The sequence below is a fragment of the Nothoprocta perdicaria genome, unplaced genomic scaffold (assembly GCF_003342845.1).
Source record: "Nothoprocta perdicaria isolate Ctin4 unplaced genomic scaffold, notPer1 scaffold_181, whole genome shotgun sequence".
Taxonomy (NCBI): domain Eukaryota; kingdom Metazoa; phylum Chordata; class Aves; order Tinamiformes; family Tinamidae; genus Nothoprocta; species Nothoprocta perdicaria.
In genome coordinates, this window is record NW_020454994.1 from 166,162 (window position 1) to 188,482 (window position 22,321).

At 43.5% G+C, this 22,321-nt stretch overlaps 1 protein-coding gene across 1 annotated transcript; it reads left to right on the top strand.

Moving 5' to 3' along the window:
- Window positions 1-733: 733 nt before the first annotated feature.
- Window positions 734-20,226, top strand: BFSP1 (beaded filament structural protein 1). Its single transcript, XM_026036605.1, has 8 exons — window positions 734-1,104; window positions 7,633-7,693; window positions 12,065-12,160; window positions 13,154-13,246; window positions 13,987-14,094; window positions 15,927-16,147; window positions 17,754-17,839; window positions 19,283-20,226. The coding sequence occupies exons 1-8, from the start codon at window positions 734-736 to the stop codon at window positions 20,224-20,226; spliced, it is 1,980 nt and encodes a 659-aa protein (XP_025892390.1).
- The last annotated feature ends 2,095 nt before the right edge of the window (window positions 20,227-22,321 follow it).

Here is a 22,321-nt window from a genome sequence, read left to right on the forward strand (position 1 = left end):
AAGGAAGGAAGGAAGGAAGGAAGGAAGGAAGGAAGGAAGGAAGGAAGGAAGGAAGGAAGGAAGGAAGGAAGGAAGGAAGGAAGGAAGGAAGGAGATTTTTGTACCCCATCAATTCCTCCTAAATACTAAATACATTGATTTTTTTGTACCCCATCGATTCCTCCTAAATAACTGTAAAACTGTCCAAAACAATAAATAAATAAATAAAATTCAGCTCTTCAGTGTTGTGGTCATCCTCCCATGACAAAAACCTGGCTCAGCAGAGGGATTCCGTATGCTGCCTTCTGACAACAAAATGGAACAAATCTCTCCCCCACAGCAGAKCCATGAAAGGCTTTGGGCTGGGCCCCTGAAACTGCAAAGCGCCCGTTTTGTTGTCTGTGGGTAAGATTTTAATCCGCTGAGCTGAGGCTGGACGTGGCTCTTTTGTCCTGACCKCTCACAATCGCAGTGCTCGAAAAGAACCCCCCCGCTGCCCTCCCCTTTGCTCCCCCAAATTGCTGACAGGGCCCAAAGGCAGCTCCGAGGCGGGGCCATGGGGTTTTATTTAGCCCGGGGCAGCCGATGCCGCACCGAGCGCCACAAGGGCCCCAGAGTCAAGTCCTAATCACCCGGGGGCTGATTATGTCCTTTTCTTCCCCGTCAAGCCCCCCAGGCATCCTTGAGACCCAAACTGGAGAGAGAGGCACGTGCGCAGGAGGGGAGCGCAGGGTGCCAGGGCCTCCCCGAAGCCATGTACCGGAGCAGCTTCCTCCGCGAGGTGCGCAAGGAGAAGTACGAGCGCTCCGACGCCTACGATGAGCTGCGGGGAACGCCCGAGTTCGACAGCTTGGCCCAGGCCCAGGGCCTGGAGAACCTGCAGGAGCTCAACGAGCGCTTCGCCAGCTACATCAACCGGGCGCGCGTGCTCGAGCAGCGCAACGCCATCCTGCGGAAGCAGCTGGAGACTTTCCAGCGCATGGACGAGCTGGTGGGCTTGGACGAAGCCTTTGCCGGGCAGATCGAGTTCAACCGCCAGCGCATGAGGGAGCTGTCGTCCGACCGGGCCAAGTTGGAGCGCGAGGAGAAGGACGCCCAGCGCATGCTGGATGAGTACAGCAACAAGTAAGGCCACAAGGGGATAAGGGGCTCCATCTCCCATGGCAGGGAGCAGATGCTACAGGAAGTCCATTTGGATGCAGCCCTGTGCCATGTGCTCTAGGCGACCCTGCATGTGCAGGGAGGTTGGACTAGATGACCTCTGGAGGTCCCTTCCAGCCTTAAGGTTGGAGGTCCCTTCYAACCTTAAGCATTCCATGATTTTATGATGATTCTGCGAAGGGGCTCCTGCCTGGCTACCCAAGGGAAGCGGTGGTTGGTAGCGGTGGCTGTGTCCAGGGCTCAGTGGCAGTCAGGGCAGGCCAGTGACAACAWAACACAGCCCAGCTCCTTTGGTGAAATCCCTGTACTTGCAAGCAAGCAAATCCATGGGAGTCGTGGCAGCCCCTGTGTAGGGATGCGGCTCTGGACTGGGACATCTCAGTGTCCTTTCCAAGGCAGGTGAACAAAGAGGAACACAGGATATTGTTTCCACAGTGCTCTCTGTCATAAGGGTAGGTTTGCTAGTTAGCTGCTTCTCTGGCGTGGATGGTGTCTCTTTGTGTTCAGGCTTGTAACCCAACTAAAAAACAAATAAAAAGAAAAACATAGTATCTCAACACCAGCTCACTGGACTCCTTTGGAGCTCTGAGCTATGGCCCAGATATAGAAATACCAAACTCTGATCTCCCTTCTGCATTTGAAAGTAGAGAATCCAGGTGCAATGAGATTTAATGTCTGAAATGGCCGGCCGTTAGTGATTAACTAACTCAATGTTAGTGAATAATAGCCGGATTGTAAAGTTTCATATTCAAATAATTTTGCACATGAATTTCAGCTATGAATCCATGCTGTAGTTTGACTGTCTGATACTTGTTCATATATTTCTATTAGAGTCCATGAGATTTTGTCTGAATTCAGCACATGAATACATGAATGCCTAGCTGCATATTAACAGAAAATATGTGTATAGATCAAATTGTAGAGAAATATGAAGTATTTCTCATACTTCATATTTCAGTATACAGTAGTATATACAGTAGTATTTGTCTCAGCAAAAATGTGTTATCTCTGGCTAGAGTATTTCAGGGAGAAAATCGGTGCAGTAAAAATACACAATCCTGCAATACTATYCCTAAGGCAAAATTTGATTTCAAGAGCTAGTCTGAAAATAACATGAAAAAATTAGCAATGACAACCTTATAGTGGATTCCTAGGTATACCTGAGTGTTTTGTGGRTTAACTTAACTAGCTGTTTACTCCYGCATTGATAGGATACACTATCTGACACATAGTCATTTACTTTTATTACAGGTATTTTACATGAATTCTAAATAAGGAGTAAAAAAATCAGGATAGCRAAAATGTGGGGGAAAGACAGACAGAGAAGGAGTTTTTTTTTAAAGTAAGTGACTTAGAAAACCTAGACTCTGTCTGGTCTTGCAGACTGAACATGTGCTGCAAAATACTGGAAGTAAACTATCAGATCAAAAGAAAGAATAATGTGTCCTACTGAAGATGTACTTATAATTCTGTATGGAAGAACTAGCTGTGCAATTGTCTCCTTAACCCATTCTGAATTGGWTTTACTTGTTAATACAGCTCTTGTGACAACCTCTTCAAAGAGCACAGAGCAGAGTTCCTGCAAATAACTGTTTATATTTCTGATCYTGGGATGTACACTCAGCAGCCATAAGCAAAAGTGGAAAGCAAAAGGGGACCTTAGCTATCTCTAAACCAACAAAATTTAAAAGTTAAAACTTAAAAAATACACAGGGATGTTATAGCATAATGACAGTAACTCCTTACAAACCAAATTGTATTGTTTATATCATGAAGTGAATTTGGATTTTGCAGTTTTTATTTAATTTTTTTTTCTCTTTGAAACTGCTGAGTCTAATTTGAAGACAGACATGAAATTTTCCTCAGTTTGGAAAGAACTGTTTGGTTTCTGAAATACAGGTATTAAAGTAAGGCCAGTGCTCTGACATCCTTCTTTCTGCCTTCTCTCCTGTTTTTAGCTCAAAGATATTTTGATATTTATACTTTAAGCTCTCTAAACAAAATATGGGAGATCCTGTGACATTTTAGGGCCCTTCCAGACACTGCTGAAACCAGAATTATTCCTACATTGAAGGTCTGCTTAATGCTTTATGCAGCCTACCCTCCATGCAAAGGGCAAATTCAGGGATCTCTAACTTTCTGTGAAGGAGTAAGTTAATGCAGTAAGATGCTATAGATGGGTGGATTATCCTAAAGGAGTAAGTTTATCCAGTAAGATGCTATAGATGAGTGATCATCCTAAACTGGAAAAGTAGACAGGACTGCAAATATATGCACTTTATTTATTTATTTATTTATTTAAATAGCATTTTTAGTGCAGCTGCAAGTTTGAATCTTTAGAAGGACTCAACTCTGCCCTGCTTTCAGAATCAGTGACAGCGGATTCACCAGTCTATTTTTGATATTTTAAATAGCACGTGAATTTTGCCTTATGTGAAAATACGAAGTATTTCTTCCCTAAGTGTGAAGTAAGAGAGCCTTGTTCATAAAAGAGTTGTTCTGCAGCTCCACTAAATAGACTAAACCTTCTGAAATGCTACAAAACAGAAACTATGAAAGAAACTTCAGTCCACCACCTAGGCAAATCCATCTGCTAACAGGTGAAATGTAAATATGTGAAGGGAACCTTTCAGTGAGAGAACAGGGAAGCAGACATGGGGCATACATAACATTCATTAAATTTCTCCTCTGAAGCTGTTCCTAAAACAAATCTCACCTCAGCAATGCATCTAGTATGCTGAAAACCTCACCTTATTATTACATGTAAGACAATTTCAGGAAATCCTGCCAGGGAATGGATTAAAGGAATCTTTTACTGCACTGTGTACGTATTAACTGGCAGATGTCTATGCCTTCCACTAAAGTGGCRAATTTTAGCTCTTGCATCCCATTACTTACATCCATTCACAATTTGGGAATTTTAAAAATAATTTTATCTAGACTTTTCAAAGCTACACGTGAACACAGTAGGACCTGGAACTACAGTAGGATCTGTAAATTTAAATATACATGAACCACTGGAAAGTGGATCTTATGTTGAAATTTATTTTTAAATCCTCTATAGCCGTTTTCATAGCTCTTCACATTAACATGAATAATTCAGGCTATGCATCAGTGGAAATTTCTTTCTCTTGAAGTTGCAAAAAGTATTGCTAGGAATTGTTTGGATGCAGCTCATAAAAAGACTAATTATGCTAATTTTATTGAACATCATTATTATAGCAACTTTATATCATTCTGTGGGAAACTTGAAATGGTTGCAATTCTCTCTCTATGATATCCAGAAAGATGCTGGAACTTAGATTTTAGTGTCCTTGGATGAACAGGTTTAATTAACCTCAGAAATTAAAAGTCTTCCTAATTGATCATTTCATTCAAAATTCATTCAGTGCTAATCCTGTGGGATTTGTATGTGCCATAATTCCCTGGAAGGTGCTAGATGCAGGGCCTGGCCCTCAGTTCTCCAGTCTGTGCTGTGTGGCTGTGCTCTGGTTGGGATCGCACACGTAGGTGAGGACTAGAAGAGTCCTAATCCAGCCTCGGTRCTGCCTTTGCTTCTTTGACCATCTAGGGGCTAATGCTTCCTCCTCTCCTGGGTCCACCTTGAGGAGACCTTTATCTCATCTCTTTGCAAGGCAAAAGAATTAATACCCAGCTGGAGAACTTCAATGAGGCTCCATGGAGAGGTGGCACTTAGGTACCTCTCTATAGTACCCAGACCTCAACACAGAATTGGACCAAGAATTGAGCATCTGGCCTCTGAGCACTACTAGGATATAGTGTGGCTGTTTTCCTTTTGAAGGAAAACCCTTAAAGCTCTGTTCTGCTTTGATTAAAGCAGGCAGCCCCATCCATTGTCCTAGTTTTCGCCTGTGTAAGATACAATTAATACTCCTCTTCTGCACTGGGTTACTGAACTCAGATACAATTAATACTCTTGTTCAGTACTGGGTTACTGAACCCAGTAACAAAAAAAGCATTATCATCATCACACCATAAAACTACCTGCCTAAGTAAGGGGCACACTTAAAAAAAAAAAAAAAAAAAAAAAGGCAAATGAACCCAGATTTAGTGGATATTCTTTAGCAGATGTCCTGTCCCTGTTCCATGTTAAAAAGGCCATTTATTGATAAATAAGCAATTCTATACCTATCACACTCCTCTGATTGCAAAGCCACATAGCTTTTAAGCTCCAATAGCAGCTGATGAGTAACCATGTAAGAAAAAGAAGAGCTCTTTTAAGTACGTCCTGCTAGTTACCTGGAAGCTGAGGTCTAACTTTGCTAAAATTTGTTTGCTTTTGGAGGCACAGCCTCCAGGAAACCAGGGATCATGCTTAAGTACAATTCCTGGAGCACTTTTTGAATTCTAATTCTGACACATTCTCATGTGTGAGTGTATTTGGGCTGTGGAATAGAAGTACCATCTGGTGGAGAGGGAATATAGTGGAGTCCAGAGTAGCAGCACTTTTTCTTTGGGTGACAAGTGGTTTGTTGTGCTCTAAGGGTCTTTAACAGAAATGTCCAGTGCAACAGTTAGTCATTATATATATATATATATATATATAAAATACATATATATATATGTCAGTTTACCCAGGGGCAGGTACATTGCATCATGAGATCTCCGAAGTGGGTCTAAAAATCCTTAGCCCTTTTACTCTGAGCTTATGGAGTACATTGAATATCACTTAAAGAGCAATCTTCCTTTAAAAGATGGTCATGAAATGCTGACTAGATGCACATCTCAAGGATGCCAAGTGGATTTATGGCTTTGTGACAGAGCAATTACTTTGGTTATTCAAAATAGAAGAAAAGTTTTCTAAAAATTTCAGTCAGTGATAAAAATTCAACAAGACTGGATGATATTAGGGCTGAGAGTTGGATCCTGACTCTATTAGGTGGTTGCATCTTCCTAGGACAGTAAACCCAATCTTTAGCTATATATGTGATTTCAAGAGCTGCCACAATCTGCTGCATTCTTGCCCAGCTGCCAGAATGCATCAATGTTAATAAATTGTTTACTGTGAACTGCACGCAAAAAAAGCCTTCAATGTCAAAAATCTGTTGGACATCACTACTTAATAAATCACACCTACATATGGAATCTCACTTTAGAAGCTAAATATCCTTAGTTGTACACCTTGGAAGCAAACCCTATGTTACACCAATTTGTACAAAAGACATAAGAAGCCTGAGATCATTTTCAGTGGAGAACTCTAAACAATCTAAGTACATTCAAGATGCAAGTTGTCTGAAAAACACTGATTCGCTCATCTGTAAAGGGTGGTGGAAACAAACAGATATGTCAGAGTTATTTCATGAGGCAATCTTAAATACCAGAGTGACTTGGCCAAATATTCCAAGTATTTTATCTAAAATGGAGTAGTGGATGATGAGCAGTAGGTCCCTTCTTTTCAACTTTCCCAGCTGTGTTGAAACACATCACAGTGATTGCTCATTCTGCAGGCTATAATAATAATAATAACAAGAAGAAGAAAAAGAGAGGGTAACACGAATACTTCAGTTTGCTCCTTGATCTGTTTAGTCAGGGAACTAGAAGAGTTGAGTAATGACTGGAGCAAGTTCCTCAAAAGCCACTRGAATGTCTGGGCTTCATCAATGACTTCAGAAGACAGACAAGAACAAATTTCTTTTGTGGTAATGATTAAAGAAATTAGAAAACATCAGCTTGAAGGTTTTTCAGTCTTTCCCTAAGAGGATTTCCTAGAAGATAATTCTAGCTAACATGTAAATGCAGAGCCCAGATTCTTAAAGAATATGTGTCACRGTTCCTCATCTCAGTAAGAAACACAGGACACATCCATTTTTCACTCAATACAGAAATCTGCACATTTCACACTCCTTATGAACATTTTATGAATTCATAAGAAGATTTGGTTAAATACACTCATTACTAAGACTTGCACATAATTTTAACCAAACTAAAATGTGATCTGGTATAAAAGAGGACACAAAACTTCATCTGTCAGAATAGCCTAATATATCATTATTCATATACAATCAATATGTAAAATTGCAGCGTCTGTGTTTCATGTCTCTGCCATTAAAATGGTTATTGAACAATAACAGGAATGCTAGAAAGYCAAGTGCAAAGTAATTATCTGCTAATATGCCAATGTAGCAAGTGATAACATAGTAACCACAGAGAAATGGCAATGACTGTCATCCAGTATTAAACCAATATATTTTTATTGTAAATAATTTACTTTATGGGAAAAAATAGAGCAAAATTATGGCATTCTTATTTTTTTTTGCTGTATTAACAGCAAAAGCCACTCAGTTCTGGAATTGTACTTAAAATCTGGGACCAAAAAAACATGAAACTATTGCATAAGTAAATCTTTTGGGCCATTTCAAGATTAATTTCCTGCCTAAGTGTGGTGCATATAGTGGACATGATATTAAAGATGAAAATGCAGTCTGCAAGAGGATAAGGTAGTCAACTTTGTCTTCTTTGTCCTGCTTGCAGGTACAAAAATGAATGTGAGTATCAGCAGAGGCTAAAAGAAACCCTTCAACGCCTTAATAAGGTAAGTCTGGGAAATGGAAAGGAAAATGTCTCCATCAGTTTTTTTGCAATATATTTTGGGAATGTGTCTCACTTTTTAGACAAGCRTTTCTGAATTTTTCTCTCTTTCATTTCCTCAAATCCTCCAAAAAAAACAGAAGCTGTGAAAGACTATTCCACTCTACCTTACTGTGTCCGCATTAGATATTAACTGCACTAATGTCTAATTAACAAGCACCCAGATATATTTAGTTTAATAAGGTGTGACTAGGATACTACCAGAGGGAAATTATGTTTTGCAGAGGTGCTACTGAGGTTATCAGAACAGTGCAGTGATTCTTTATAGTGAGACTTGGTTGGTTTTAGTAAGGTGGTATAAGGAAGAGACAGACTTAAGATGAATTGCAGATCAGGAGAATGGATTTAAAACTTCTTTCCTATCAGCTGATAAACCCTTTRGGCTTCTTTTAGTAAAGCCTTATTTATTGGTGACTTGTAAACCCACTGCAAACTTTCCTGACAAGCCTCTCCTCCTCTGCCAAAGAACTTCCTGTGATATTGGAAGAGGAAACTGTTGAGGAATTCTGGCTGGTTACCATGCCCTGAACATGTAGTTTTGTTCCATAAAGCACAAAATGATCAGTCTTCACCGTAAGAATCCAGCCCATTCTGAGAGGTTTCTTAGGATCTCTTCACATGAACAATCTGGTTAATTTTGTTCTCCAGATGCCAGCTAAGCCTCAACATCTTTGAATAGTGTCTTGAAGAGATCCAGGTGAGGTATCACAGTAGGAGCAGTACCTGCTGGCACTGCTGGTTCACAGAAAAGCTTGCACTGTTTTCATAGAGATTTTACAACCAGCTACCTTTGAGACGTGAAGCTCTGGGAGAGGTTTGCAGGAGAACATTGAGGCATGGATCTCTGGTATCCACAGCCCACACTCTTGGCCCTGCTTGGGACTTTATGTGTTTTTCGAGCCTAGGGACCAGTATGATATACTGTATAACCCAACTTTAGCTTATCACAAACTTCACGTTGCCACCAAATAGCTCCAGCATTGATTTGGGGACCTGGAGTTGAAATATCAGTATCACCCCCGCAGTGTGAAATTTGCCAGTTGACTCTTGCTGAAGATCTAGCACATATTTAGGTGCCTTTAGTAATTCTTTTCTTACTCAGAAGACAACACCTCTGTGCATGGGTTTGAGTCCACACATAAAGATAGAAAGAGACCATGTAGAGAACTTAGTCCTACTAACAGTGAACACTATAAACACATATATAGCAGTCTGAAATGTGGGTGGAGAAAACACATTAGGGCACTAAATAACTTTTTATATATAAATAGTTTTTTATATATAAAATGCTTTTTATATATATAATTTTTTTTTGTTAYTGTAGAATCAGTACTGTGACAGTTGTTGGTCATGTCAGAATCCTGAAGTCCCATGTTTCTCAAGGCTCTTCAGTCCCTTACTGCATGTGATCAGCCCTGTCTRGCATTAATCCTCAGCTTCTAATCAGCTTTCCAAACAGAAAAGAGCTGTAACCCCCTCCGACTTGTTCCCAGCTCAATGAAAAGGTGGGCAGAGATTTTAAGGAGCTGTCCCTTTCTGAACTAATCTCATAGAGAGAAAAATAAATAATAAAAAGGCTCAAAGGAAAGCTCCCAGACCAGGTCTGGGAAAATGAGAAAACCTGATTCATCTTCATTTGCTGTTACCTTTTATCTCAGAGAAGAAAATTGTATTATATCTTTTATCATTTCAATTTTCTACAGCTTACCTTTCATCTTTGGAGTTGGGAAACAATTGCCGGTGGATTAAAGAGATATTTTTATTTCCCCTGTACAAATGGCAGGATCTGTTCTGCCTGAACAAACATTTTTTTCAGTGATTTGTACTTCTTTTTACATATATATATACTTATACATCTTATATATATTTATAAAGTCTATTTTTGTGTTTCCTTCTTCAATGAGCTCTAGGGATCCTGCATCATTAGCGAGCATGGAAGTGGGCTTCTTGGGCATCCTGCAACTTTTAGAAATATTTTTTGAGGCAAGATCACCTGGGTATAAACCCTGCCAGCTGGAAGGGGTGGTTATTGCTGGTGGGTCCATTTTCATTCCTCCCTTCAGCCACTTGGTGGCTAAAGAAAGGAGGATTAATTTGACCACCCGTGGCATCAATAACTAGATCTCTCACTGCTGGTGCTTTATCCAAGACTGGGCTGCCTGCTTGGGCTCTCATCAGACCAAACTACCGCTTTTGGTAGCTCAGTGCAGTGGGGTGACTGATTCCGGGTCATTCCGCATGCTGGGCTGATGTGTAGGACCAAGCTCAGTGGGGACAGATGGGTGTGAGCCATGGGATTTCCACAGATGTTTGCACAAACGTTTTGTTCAGGGCAGGTYCACACCTCCAGATACAGCTTAAGCACAAAACTTACCATCCATCAACCCTAACGTGTTGCTTTATTGCAGGAAAGAGAACGGRGCTTAGTACCGAGTGTCGTTTGTCTGTGCTTATCATTCTTGCATAATAGATTAGTTCCTAGCAAGGAAATCATTGCACAAATAGTTTGTGTCTTGCTGTGCATGCAGGTAATAAGTCATCACCACTGGCTAACTTTCTGCTTCAAAAGATGGATTGGTAAAAATATCTTTTTGGAGAAAGGAGCTGAAGTGCCTGGAGTTGCTTTCATTACACGTTAACTTTCATGCTTCATGTTTTCCATCTGTCAGTTTGTGCTCMAATCCCTTATCTGGGGTGTGGAGTTCAGGTTATAGACACGGACACTTTCAGCAGAAGAAGAGAATACAGCTCTTCAGAATGCAGAGAATACAGCTGATTTCCTGCAGGATACCTAAGATGTGACTGAAATATGTACGTGCAAATAGAAACTCAAGCCTTTGTAGCTGAAGGAGAATCACTCAAGAATATCAGAAAGCAATGGTTCTGCACAGGTCTAAGGGATTTCTCTCCCATGGTAAATGCGTGAAAGTGCTGCTTAATCACATAGATCAACATTTTGGAATCATCACCTGATGCAGAATGATTTTTTTTCCCTAAGTTCATAGTAAATAGTGTAAAATAAAGAAGAAAAAATATAGACATGAAACTGTTTTGATACCGAGCATCATTAATGAAGCTAATCTATTTAGARTGGAGAAAAAAAGAGAAATATTTTTGCCTTTTGGAGAAACATTTGGATAAAAATGAATGCTGGTTTGGCTTATTACATGCAGAAAGAGTTGCTTATTGGTAATATCTAGGGGCTTGCAGAGTCCCCCCCAGAGCACYTAACACTGTCATTGTAGTGCTGATCTTTCTCTGAATGGGCTGCCAACAGACTGCAGCAAAGCGAGGGCATTCCTGATGACTGGCTCTGAATTTTCTGGTCCGGGTCTGGCTGAGCTTGCTGCTTTGCTCACAAAGCAGTTGCTGGCTCCAGAGCAGAGCGAGCCCCTGAATGGCTTCCTATCGTGTCAGCAAGCGGGGCCAAGGGACTCAACAGCATAATGGAAACAGCAAACAGCTTCACATTTTTGAACAGCAGCTGGTGTGCATGTGAAAGAAGAAAAATCCTTTCCTATCAGTCATCTGCTGCGCCCATGTATTTTAGTGTTTAATTTGCAAACCGTGATCCATTCACTGGGACATATTTACAGGGCGTAGCTTCAAGTACATTATTTTAAAGGGACACCTTTGAATCTTTCGGTTGTTTCTTTTCATCTCATGTTCTTAGAAACAAGGTCAAGGGCGATGCGGGCTGAGCTCTCTCCTCCTTATCCTGGGAGTTTTTGTCTCTGCCCTTGTTTTAGTTTATGGACTGGACACAGATCTGTCAGCCTTTCCTCATATGAGAGATGCTCTAATCCCAAAGCCTCTGTGAAAGGCCAGTAAGATAACTAATGGACCAGTCTAGATCTTTATCAGTGATTCTTCGGATGTTAAAAAGCTGTTTAGATACATCCACTTCTACTGGAGTAGATGGAGTTAATCAGTAATTAACACTGGAGAAATTACTGCAAGGTTCTGTTAATGTCATATGTTCCAAATTCAGACACCACTGCAAACTTTAGCCTGAGATGCTGATGTTGCACAGTGTCTGCTACTTGGCTCCCAGCACTCATAAAGCATATGGTAAATGGATTTTGATAGTGCCATTACTAAACTATATCATTAATTATATTGGGGAAAAAAAAAAAAGAGGTGCAAAAATGGAGAATGCAGTGTATAAAGTGCCTGTATTTAGTTGGTTTCATAGTGCTTTTTTAATTCTGCTAGGTTGTACACATGTAAAACAAACCACGTGCTGGGGACGTGGCTGCTGAGCTCTTGCTGTCTGGCCAAAGTACTGAGCATGACCCATGTACCTGTGTTGCAGGAAGCCGATGAAGCTCTGCTGTGCAACCTGGAACTACAGATTGAATCCCAGTTCCTGCAAGATGACATTAACGCTACAAAGGACAGATACAAGAAGGTCAGTGGGCCAATATGCCGTCTTCTTTACATCTTTCTAGAGAGAGATGTAGAGCTTTGTTCATGAGAGATGTAGAGCTTTGTTCATGAGAGATGTAGAGCTTTATTCATGATCTGTTCTAATGGCCAATAAAGTTACATCAAATACGTGTGCTGGAGGGTAAATACGGTGCTATATAATTTCCCTGGACATAGCAGCTGCAGTGTGGGATTTGAGCCCAACTGGTAGCAGGTCTCCAGACTGACTCAGGGGCCAGTGTCTCTGGCTGCAGCAACGTTATGATTCTCTTGGCCTATTACCATGAAWCAACCCACTGTGTTAGCCAAACTGTCCTGTTATTTCATGCTAAGCAGCTGTTGCTTTCCTCAGTATCCCACTTTCTGGACAGGGACCTTCCAGTTAACAAGTCTGTGGCTATAAGGATGAGATGTAGCCAACTTTAATTAATAGAAGCAGCTCCTTCCTTCTCCCTCCCCAGAGAGCTGTGGGGTTTCATATCAGGCCGATGTTTGATCTTTGCCACTCTTAAAAGAAAAGATTTTCATTTGTTTGGTTTCTGTGGCGAACCATGGAACAAACTGTGCTCCAGCTTCTTGCTGCTTGTGGCTGCAGGAAGGAATGGAGAGACAGCTCTTGGTTTTGCTGAGCATGGCCRCAGTGAGAAAAGTTCTTTTTCTGAGCCGCTTGTGAAGGTATTTGAGGGCATCATTTTGAAAATCTCCTGTAGAACCACAAATCACATAATTTTTATTAAGGACGTGAAGCATATTGTCTTTTGGCCAAACATCTGTAGTATCCCCTCATCATGATTAAAATGTTAGCACACATACAGCTGAATCCAGGCCTAGAGCTGCATGCAAAAGTCCGGATCTGAACCTGACCTAGAATTTTATATGCTGAAAGCAAGAAATGAGCCCCTCATAAGTAGAACATKAACAAAAGAAGGCCTTGCTATAGCAATTTCTAATGTAAATTATTTTTACCTCACAACAGAATCTTATGGAAATCCAGACCTACGTCAATATTTTGCAGCAGATTATCCAGACGACCCCTCGTGTGTCCCCTATAACCGCTGGCATAACTGAAGTAAGTTTTCCAGTCTGTAAATACATGCTGCACAGTTCACACTAATTAAGAATGAGTTCACACTAATTCACACCAATTAACGCAGTTCACGCTAATTAAGAAAGAGTCAATGTTTATTCCTAACGCATCCCAGATCTTCTAGCTAACTCCACTCCAACATGAGAAGAGAACTGCAAGTATAAATATTGAATATTAAGTGATCACTAGAGAAAAATTAATTGTAGCTTTAGAAAACGGCCTGAAAACTGGAGAAGAAAAACTGCCTTTAGTCAAGTGCATTCCAGGGTGTATATTAGCCCATGMTTAAAATATCTAGATCAAAAGTAGTTGAAGTAGTTATGCTTCCTATTTGAGGAAGAGGTGGCAAGAAATATGAAGAAATGTAGTTAAAGGAGTCTGTCCTGAGGGAAGAAGATGTGGCAGAAATCTGAAAGTCAGATAAATTGGTGCAGCCTGGACGACGAGTTGGCAGATTCTCACCAATTGCCAAAAATATTTATTTGTGTGAAAATTATATGAACAGTTATTGCTATAGGATCTATTTTCAGCATGTTGCACTTGAACAGTGCTGCCATCTGATATCTTTAATTCTTAAAGCTGTGCTACAAGGGTTTTCATGATGCTGTCTTTCACTTTGTCTTCATGGTTTATGTCCTGCACTAGAGCTTCTTTTGATACTCTTAAAGAATGCATCRGACATACTTTTTTTTCCTCCATGCATATTGTTTTTTCTCCATCAGGAAAAACTGATAGCCGAGAGGAGGATCCCCATTCTGCAGAGTCAGCTGGAGGAGTACAAGACCATTCTTTGCCAACTACAGACTCAGAAATACAAACTGCAGACAGAGGTACCCTCACAATTAGTGATAAACTTCTGCCATGGCTCTCGTAAACTCAGCTTGTGGAGCCTATGCTGGTGTCTTGCGGACACGAATGAGAGTGTGGTGCAAGCAGGCAGGGAGGCAGGGAGAGACACAGAGCAGCCAGAGGCTGTAAGGACAGGAAATTCTGCGCAATGGAGAATGTCAGAACTACCTCCATGCAATTGAATGTTTTTTTCAGGAGATGGCATGGAGAATCCTTAGGCTCTGCAAGTGCAGCCACCTTCATTCCATACCACCATTTCACTGCTGTTAGGGAAGGCCAAACTCTCATGAAAGACCTCGAGAAGATTCTGGAYTCCTGACAGCCAGATCAGAAGCCCYGACTTCCCGAGGGTGACTTTTCCAGCTAGGATACACCAGGATGGTGCTACCCCTCCATCTTTTCCTCTTGTTTCATTTTCATGTCTGACAATTTGGGGAAAAGGATGTGTGCACCCAGAGAAGAACGAGAATCTAAACACTAACAAGTGAGATCCAACAAGTGAGGAAAATCAGCTTTTGGGGAATTAATTATGCTAATTTCAAAAGTGAATCTTAATGTTCCATTTAGAAAAGGTTTATTAATTGATTAATGCATTGAGATTAGAAGCGAGGAATAACTTCACGAGCCGATGATTTCCTTCTGACACAGAAGACTGAGGGATACCCCAGGGCCTTTTTTCTCCTGCTTCTGGGCATGAGAACCACCTTTGCAAAGAGGTTATGAGGTCCACCTTTTGACCACAACACGTTAGGAAGGTGTGGGTGCTCTCTTATACTGGAATTCACATTCTGTGAATATTACAAAATTAATGGCAAGGGACTTCATCTCCTAATTTTAGGCTCTTAAAAGGTTTTTGAAACTCTTGGCTGTAACATATAGAAATAAATCAATTATTAAAGAATCCATTAGCTATTTATTGCCCCATTAGCTTTTCATGAGTACTTTTCTTTAAAAGCTGTCTGAAAGGGGAAGAAGAAGCCCAAATGATAGAAAAACTATGATAAATAGCCAAAAAAATAGCAGAAGAAAATGAGAGCAGACTTACCCAGGCACAAGTTCTTCCCATTGCTTTCACAAGGGACTCACCGCCACCTCCTGGCTAATCTACAATTTTATGTGTTTAGGCCTTGCTGCACAGGAGTTCCCTTTTTCTTATTACTCCGCTCAGAAAGGCAAGGAATTAACTTCGGAAGGGAAGCTTTTCGTTTATATACATATTAAAAAATCCCCTTTAGCCCTCAGGGCTTGGTCTGCAGACTTCTGTCAAGGAAGAACTTGCTTTGCCCATGCACATCTTCCTGGTGAAGCATTTGCTTCACATTTCCAGGTGGGAGGTTGCTCTTTTCCCATGGCAGACCCCGTGAGCAGCTCTCTGGTTGTGGCCATGAGCTCCAGTTCGCCTGGCCAGACACCAGCCAGCTCCCTGCTGTACAGGGAAGGAGACATCGCAGCTGCYTTTCTGCCCCCTGGCATGATCTCTGGTTCATGCTGATCCTGTAGTCTTTATTGTGGAAGGGGAATCTTGGAAAAAGTAGGGATTTTTGATTGTTTTTACGGATTGTGAATGCCCGATCAAGTGCCATGAAATTGGGAAGACAAGAGCCATTTGAGCACAGTTCCCTGTGTCCCTGAGAAGGATGGAGCGGCCCCGTGATCACAGGGGTTGTARCACTCTGCCTTCTCATAAGCTGAAYACCCTGCTTGCTTTAGCATCGAGATGAGATCCGTCTTGCCCTTAACGACTTGTTCTAGACCAGATGTGAAACTGGAGCACCAAATACTGTCTCACTCACCCACCGCTTTTCTTTACCAGACAGCCATGCTGGAGCAAGTGATTAAAAACACCCAGGAGAGCTACGACGACGAAATTCAGCTCTACAACGAGCAGATTGAAAACCTGCGGAGGGGGATCGAAGACGCGGAGAGGATCTTGGAGAAGTACACGACCGACTGTCGGCAGCTGGCCGTCTACCAGCAGTCCCTGGAGAACGAGCTGGAGAGGTACAAACGCATCATTGAGACAGAGGACAGCAGGTAAGGCCACATCTCAGCATTCAACCCACCTATGGCTAGGGACATCTCATACCACTAGTTTCCCAATGAAAAACACCGAAGTGGAGTCAGAATCCAATCAGGTCACTGCCAGGCAAAGGCTCAGGGACACTTTGTGCTTCTCCTTTCCATGGTCTCCTTTTCATTTAGTCTCCTCGCTTCAGTGCATGAGGGTGAGGCACATACAAGAGCAAACTGACTGTCTTCTTCACTGCCAGGATGTGGCAGCATCACAGCGCTCACACAGAGCTCCTGCATCTCTCAAGCCCATGTGCAGCTCAACACACAGAGCTGCAGCTCGTTGCATCAGTGTTAGTGGCTCTTGAGGGCACATTCGAGGCAGGCTTGTCCTGCAGGCCTCACGTGTGGCAACTGTTCTGTAACAGCTAAACACTCCACAATCTCACTCTAGACAAGTAGGGGGAAAGCACAGAATAGAAGAGATGTCCAGGAATTTGTTGTATGTAGATGAGACACAGTTTGCCAAAGGGAAAACTCTGATATCAGCTGCTAGCATGGCAAGAGGGAACGAGTGGACCTGGCCCAGCTGTGTGCAGTACAGCCCGGGCAGGCAAATGCAGGAGAGTCAGACCCCTGAAGAGCCAAAAACGCAGCTCTGGGTGGTCCACAAGCTGCAGAAGGAAGATGCTGATAGATATTACATATGAAGATTAATGCTGTGAAATAGATCATTTCATCTAACTACTGGCATCTGGTTTTGGACTCTAAGCTTTCTACTTAGGAGTATGCATGGGCAAAGGAGAGGGTATTTCTTCCTAGAGACTCAGCCATTTCTCTTCAAAGAAAGCATGAAGAGTCGTTGAGCAGCGAGCTTAGTTGCCTGGTGGCTGCAGCCTTGTGTCCTTTCACAGCGCTGGGCTGGCTGCTGCTGCGTGGGGCCCTGCGACCTGAAGTCAAGAACTACCCCATTCACTSGCAGGCTGAAAAAAAAACCCAGGATCTCACACTTCTATTTCTGATTCCCTTGTCAAAGAGGAGAGCATCACGAGATTCGCTTTTTATTGCCATTTCAAATCTTTCTTCTCATTTTGCAGAATTTAAGGACTTGCTAAGATTTTCTTTCCCCTCCTTGCCAACAGGATACACTCTGGAAACACCAAAAAGAAATCATGAATGGGTGTATCTTTTTTCAGTGGCTCAGCTAGCACCTCCTGCACTCCCACATCAGTGGTGTTCTTTCATAAAGAGGATATGGAGCTTTCCCTGGGGCTCTCTCTGCTCTGTGCAGGCACCTTGCATGGAGCTGGAGCAAGCGAGTGCAGAGACCACCTGCGACAGGAGAGGGAGCTTGAGGAAAGGGAAAGGCACACCGCAACGCTCGGGTGTGTGGCAAGCACCAAACCTGCTCTCTAGCRGGGTTTTGCTGCTCTTGTTTTTAATTAGCAGTGTAATTTTCCCAGTGAAGCAGGGTGTGCTGGTGGAAAGCGGCAAGATTTCTTTCCCCCAGGCAAGGGGCAGGCTTGCATCACGGTCCACCAGCTCCTCACTGCAGAGGAACATGATTTATTTAACCCCCTGCTCCGTGCTGTCAGGCAGAGGTCTGACTGACACCCATCTTCCCCAACAGGTTGAATTCTGCCATAGCGGGGACTCCGGTCACACTCTTCACGCAGATCTACAGGCCTGTGCAGACTCAGGCTCCGAGGGGGAGAGGTAAACCTGTGCCATGCCCCTGTGTCTGTCCAGAGTCGTGTTGTTGTGTTTCAAGCTGGATTTCTGCTTGTCCCCCTTATTAACCCTGTTAGTGACAGCRTGACTCAGCTTGCTAGGTAAACAAGAGGATTTCAGCTTACCTCAGCTCACTGTGGGACGAGGCACAAAGGCCAAAACCACAAGCAAAGACACTTCCTCACTCTATTGATGGGCTAAACAGGAAATTGCAAAAGTAAGCAATTTACTAGTTAGTTTTCTTTCAGTCCTCCGAGCCTATGACCTTATTTAGACATAATTAAGATCAAGACATAATTAAGATCAAAGTGAGACAACCAAAGATGGAAGAAAGTCAGAAAGACACCTGAAACTATGGGAAGAGCAGTTTCTGTGTGCTGGTTTGCTTCATGCCTGCTTCATGGCACTGGTCAAGTGCTGCTGCCATCAGGAAAGCATCTGAGTATCTGTCTGTTCCTGTTTTCCAGTAATTCCTACTATCAGTTTTTCTGCCTGGCTTTGCTCTGGCTGTTCATGGCAATCGCGAGGCTGCCTGTGCTCCTGCTGCTACAACAGCTCAGGGCTTGTGGTTAGTGACTGCTGGGGGACTCAGAAAKAGCAGCTGCAGGTTTCCTCTCCACATGGGCACCTGGGTGCTGGAGTGGGGCTGGAATAGGGCCCCAGAGAGCTGCACCYTGGCTGGCCAGGTATCCCTCTGCTCCCAGGATCACTCGCTCCCTCCCAATTCACCTGCCTGCATCTGGCCATGCCGAGCGGCGCCTGGCTCAGCACTGGCCTCGCCAGAATCCAAACTCTTGGCATTCCCCACAGCGGGAGGTACCGCGGAGCCAGAGAGCCATGCGGGAGGAGGTGACAACCTCAGCTTTGTGGCCTGGGGACCTTCTGCCCAGCAACCCTGCACTGAGGGCAAAACTTCTAACCATGAGATCTTCCTGTTCCCAATCAAAGCAACCTCTGGAGCTGTAGCCCAGCAGACAAACTGTTTCCACATAGCCCTGTTGCTGGGATATGACTTGGGCACCTCAGTATCTGTATTAGGAGACAAGTTTCTTTGTCTGGTTATTGGAGCCAAACTCAGCCAAGGTGCCTGAGAGGTGATTGCCGAGTCCTGGCTGCTCTCGGAAGCTCTGAATGCACCTCTTGAACATTAAGATAGGCGTGGTAGGTGAATGGGTTGTGCAGCTGCTTTTTTTTGTGTGCAAAGTTGCACATAAATGTTGAATAGCTTCAAATTGGGTAGGAAAGTGGCTGTTGCAAGTGCAAAATGGCTACATGGCCACGGGGGCCCAAGCAGAAGACGCTCTCTAGCCTCCCCTTTGCTGTTGCTTTCAGTCACCTGCAGTCCGCTGTGAGGGCGAGGGCGGGTTCTGCCCTTTCCAGCAACCGTGCCAGCGTGGTTTGTTGTTTGTTTTGTTTGACTTGCTACAGACATCACCCAGGTTATGCAAGACATTGCTAGTGCAAAGCCCAGGCAAAAAGCTCTGACCAAGAAAATTTCCAGGAGAAAGGAGATCACATCTAAAGACATCACTGATGGTCTCTCACCTGAAAAAATGCACGAAGGAGTTCTGGAAGGCTTTGACCAAGACCAGTTCAATTTTAAGCACGAAAGCACGATCGTATGTGAACCTGGGCGGGAAGGGTTCGAATCCATGGAAAAAGAGAGGGTCCCGGAGGATATGCCTGATGGAGCCCAGATAAGTAAAGCCTTTGATAAATTGTGTAACATTGTGAGGGAGAAAATAAAAGTCTACAAGAAACCGGAGCTTAAAGCCGATTCCCATGGCAAGGGGCGGTACGTGCTAGTGACAGGGGAAGGGAATTATAAGGACTCCTGCTTCTTGCCTTCCCCGGTCCCCCCCGCTGGGGCAGGGATCACCGTTTCCACCAGCAATGGGAAGGTGACCATCGGTGGTGATGTGGTACCAATACCAGAGCTGCCAGAACCCGCCGAACTGTCAGAAAGGGAGAAGGGGGATATCTGTGAGAGGAGGGAGGAGTTCGTGTACCCAGAAAAGCTGAAAGAAGAGGAGAAAGAAGAACTGCTTGAATGGGGTAAAAAAATAACAGGAAAAATGGAGCCAGCCCCAAAGTATCCGGACATCTGTGAGGCAGAGACAGCCCCTGGTCTGATAAGTGCGGCGGAGCCGGGAGTCCTTCAAGAGGCAGAGTCCGACCRAGAAGACAAGCAGGACCTTTTGTTCAGGGAGCCAGGTCTGCCCAGTTCCCTGAGCTACGAGAAGGTCGAAGTGGTGGAGTCCATTGAGAAGTTTTCGGATGACAGAATCCAGACATACGAGGAGACAGCGATGATCGTGGAGACGACGATAGAGAAGACAAGCAAGAAGAAGGCAGGTGACAAAGGCTCCTAAGTGACTCACGCCTTGGAGAGGCAACTTGCCTGGCACACATTAWATGATGATAATTTTTTTTCCTGACCGAATGATAAAATAGTGAGGTTTTTGCTGTTTGGTATGGAACAGATTGATACCTTGATGGCAGTTCTGTCTGATGTAGGTTCACCTTTGATGTAATCATTAGAACGCTGCAGGGCAACGAGTAATAGGCACAATCTAGGCAAATTATTCCACGATGATGACACTTTGAAAGTTACTGTTGTTACGGAGTTGCCCGTCTAAACAAAAGTCTCAAGGGCAAATTTGCTACTTCCAGTGCATATTCCTCTACTGCTCCTTTAGTTGCCCTAATTTTCCCCAACTCTCAGACGACTGCAAATGTTAACTTGTGACATCTGGTTCATTTAATAAAAGCTTGGCCTTCTAAAGAAAATACCCTCCGTGGGTGTGTGTTGCTTTTAGCACTGAGTCTTCTCTAGTAAAAGGTACCTGCCTGGGTTTGCACGAGTCCTTCCAGGGAGGAGCTGAAGACCTGAGATTCAARCCTCATGTTTGAATGTCCAAACCTTCCAAAGATTTGGAATCTTCCAAATCTTTCACGTTCATGGTCTTCTAAGCAGAGCAACTGTGGCAGAACTTTCCTTTTGGAGGTGAAGAGAAACTGTCCATATCTGAAATATGCTCTTACTGTACGTGCTTTGGCACAGACCAGGTAAAGCAGGGAACAAAAACCTATGTTGGAGATTTTGCTAACTGAGGTATCTAAGAGCAACAATTTTTGTGTGGGTTGTGAACAACTCACAAGGCTGTGAGGTTRAGTATCTTCTTTTTACTAATGTCCTTCAACTGCTGTGATTTACAGTGTTTAATATTGCTCTATGATCCGGGGTTGTTACAACAAGCAAGGCCTCCCCATGTAAGACATGCCCAAGGAAGCCAAAAGCGACACCTCTGGATCCGCTTGCAGCTTCCTGAAATCCTTGGCTCAGGGAAAAAAATCCTTCACTTGTCCAAGTGCAAATTTACAGCACTATTTAAAGCTTTGCTCCAGTAAATTGTTAGGCTGCAGCTCGACCTTAAGGGCATGAATAATCCCATTAAAGTCCATACTTGGTTGGGCTCTGCGTTTCTCCCATCGAAGCACAATTCTCTGCTTTAGCTCTGCGCATTACTAAGCACTTTCCTTTCTGCTCCATTGCTCCTTTCAGCTCTGAAGGAGGGGGAAAATCTCCATTACCCTTGAGGTGGCCACACTGAGCTCCGTGACCGCCCTGTCACACAGCCCAAGTTTGACCTTCAATCTCGTTTTCACTTGAGGTTCCTAATGCAGGTTTAGTCTCTAACCTACTGCGACTGCTACGTCTGTTAAAATGGCACTTTGCTTTCTGAAACAGCAATAGGTGACACAGTCATATTTTTATTTGGATTTTTTTCTGCAGCTGTTTTATTGAAATGCCGTGGGAGTGCATGCCAGGCATTCCTTGCTAGAGTTTTTGTCACGTTTACATTTATTTTATTAGCAGTGCAAACAACTGCYGAGAAGGAACTGATCAGTGCATCCATAGGCTGCACACTGGTGAGCTGGGAGCAACTACTCAGAACCAGCAATGAGAGCCAGGCTTTATGCTGCAGGTAGGCAAACCACCTGCAGCWGCAGAACATCTGCAGTGAAACAGGGCATAGAAAGGCTCAAGCTCTGAACAGAACTCGGTATTAGGCTCAACCAGTGCCTGAACAGAGCTGGGTATTCGCCTCTAGCCTCTCGTTTCAATACAATGCATGAACCTTAATGCTCAGAGGACAAAAGTCCTTAGGTAAGGGAGAGGTGGCAGTGCCTCTGGAGAGCCCACGTTCGGTATCAGACACGTGGGTATCTCCAGTCACCTTCATGTGCTCTGCACTGCCATGTGTCACCGCTGCGGTGGTGACAGCAGAGCTGGTTTTCTGATGCTGGTGACGCTTGTTTGGCGGCCGAGCAGTGTGAAAGCAGCTCCCGAAGCAGGTCTGGTGCCCCAGACTTTGCGTCCTGCGCTGCTCAGGCAGCAAGGCGGAGGTGAGGACGTGAACCCAGGCGATGCTGACACCAACACGGGTTAAAACCAAGGGCCTG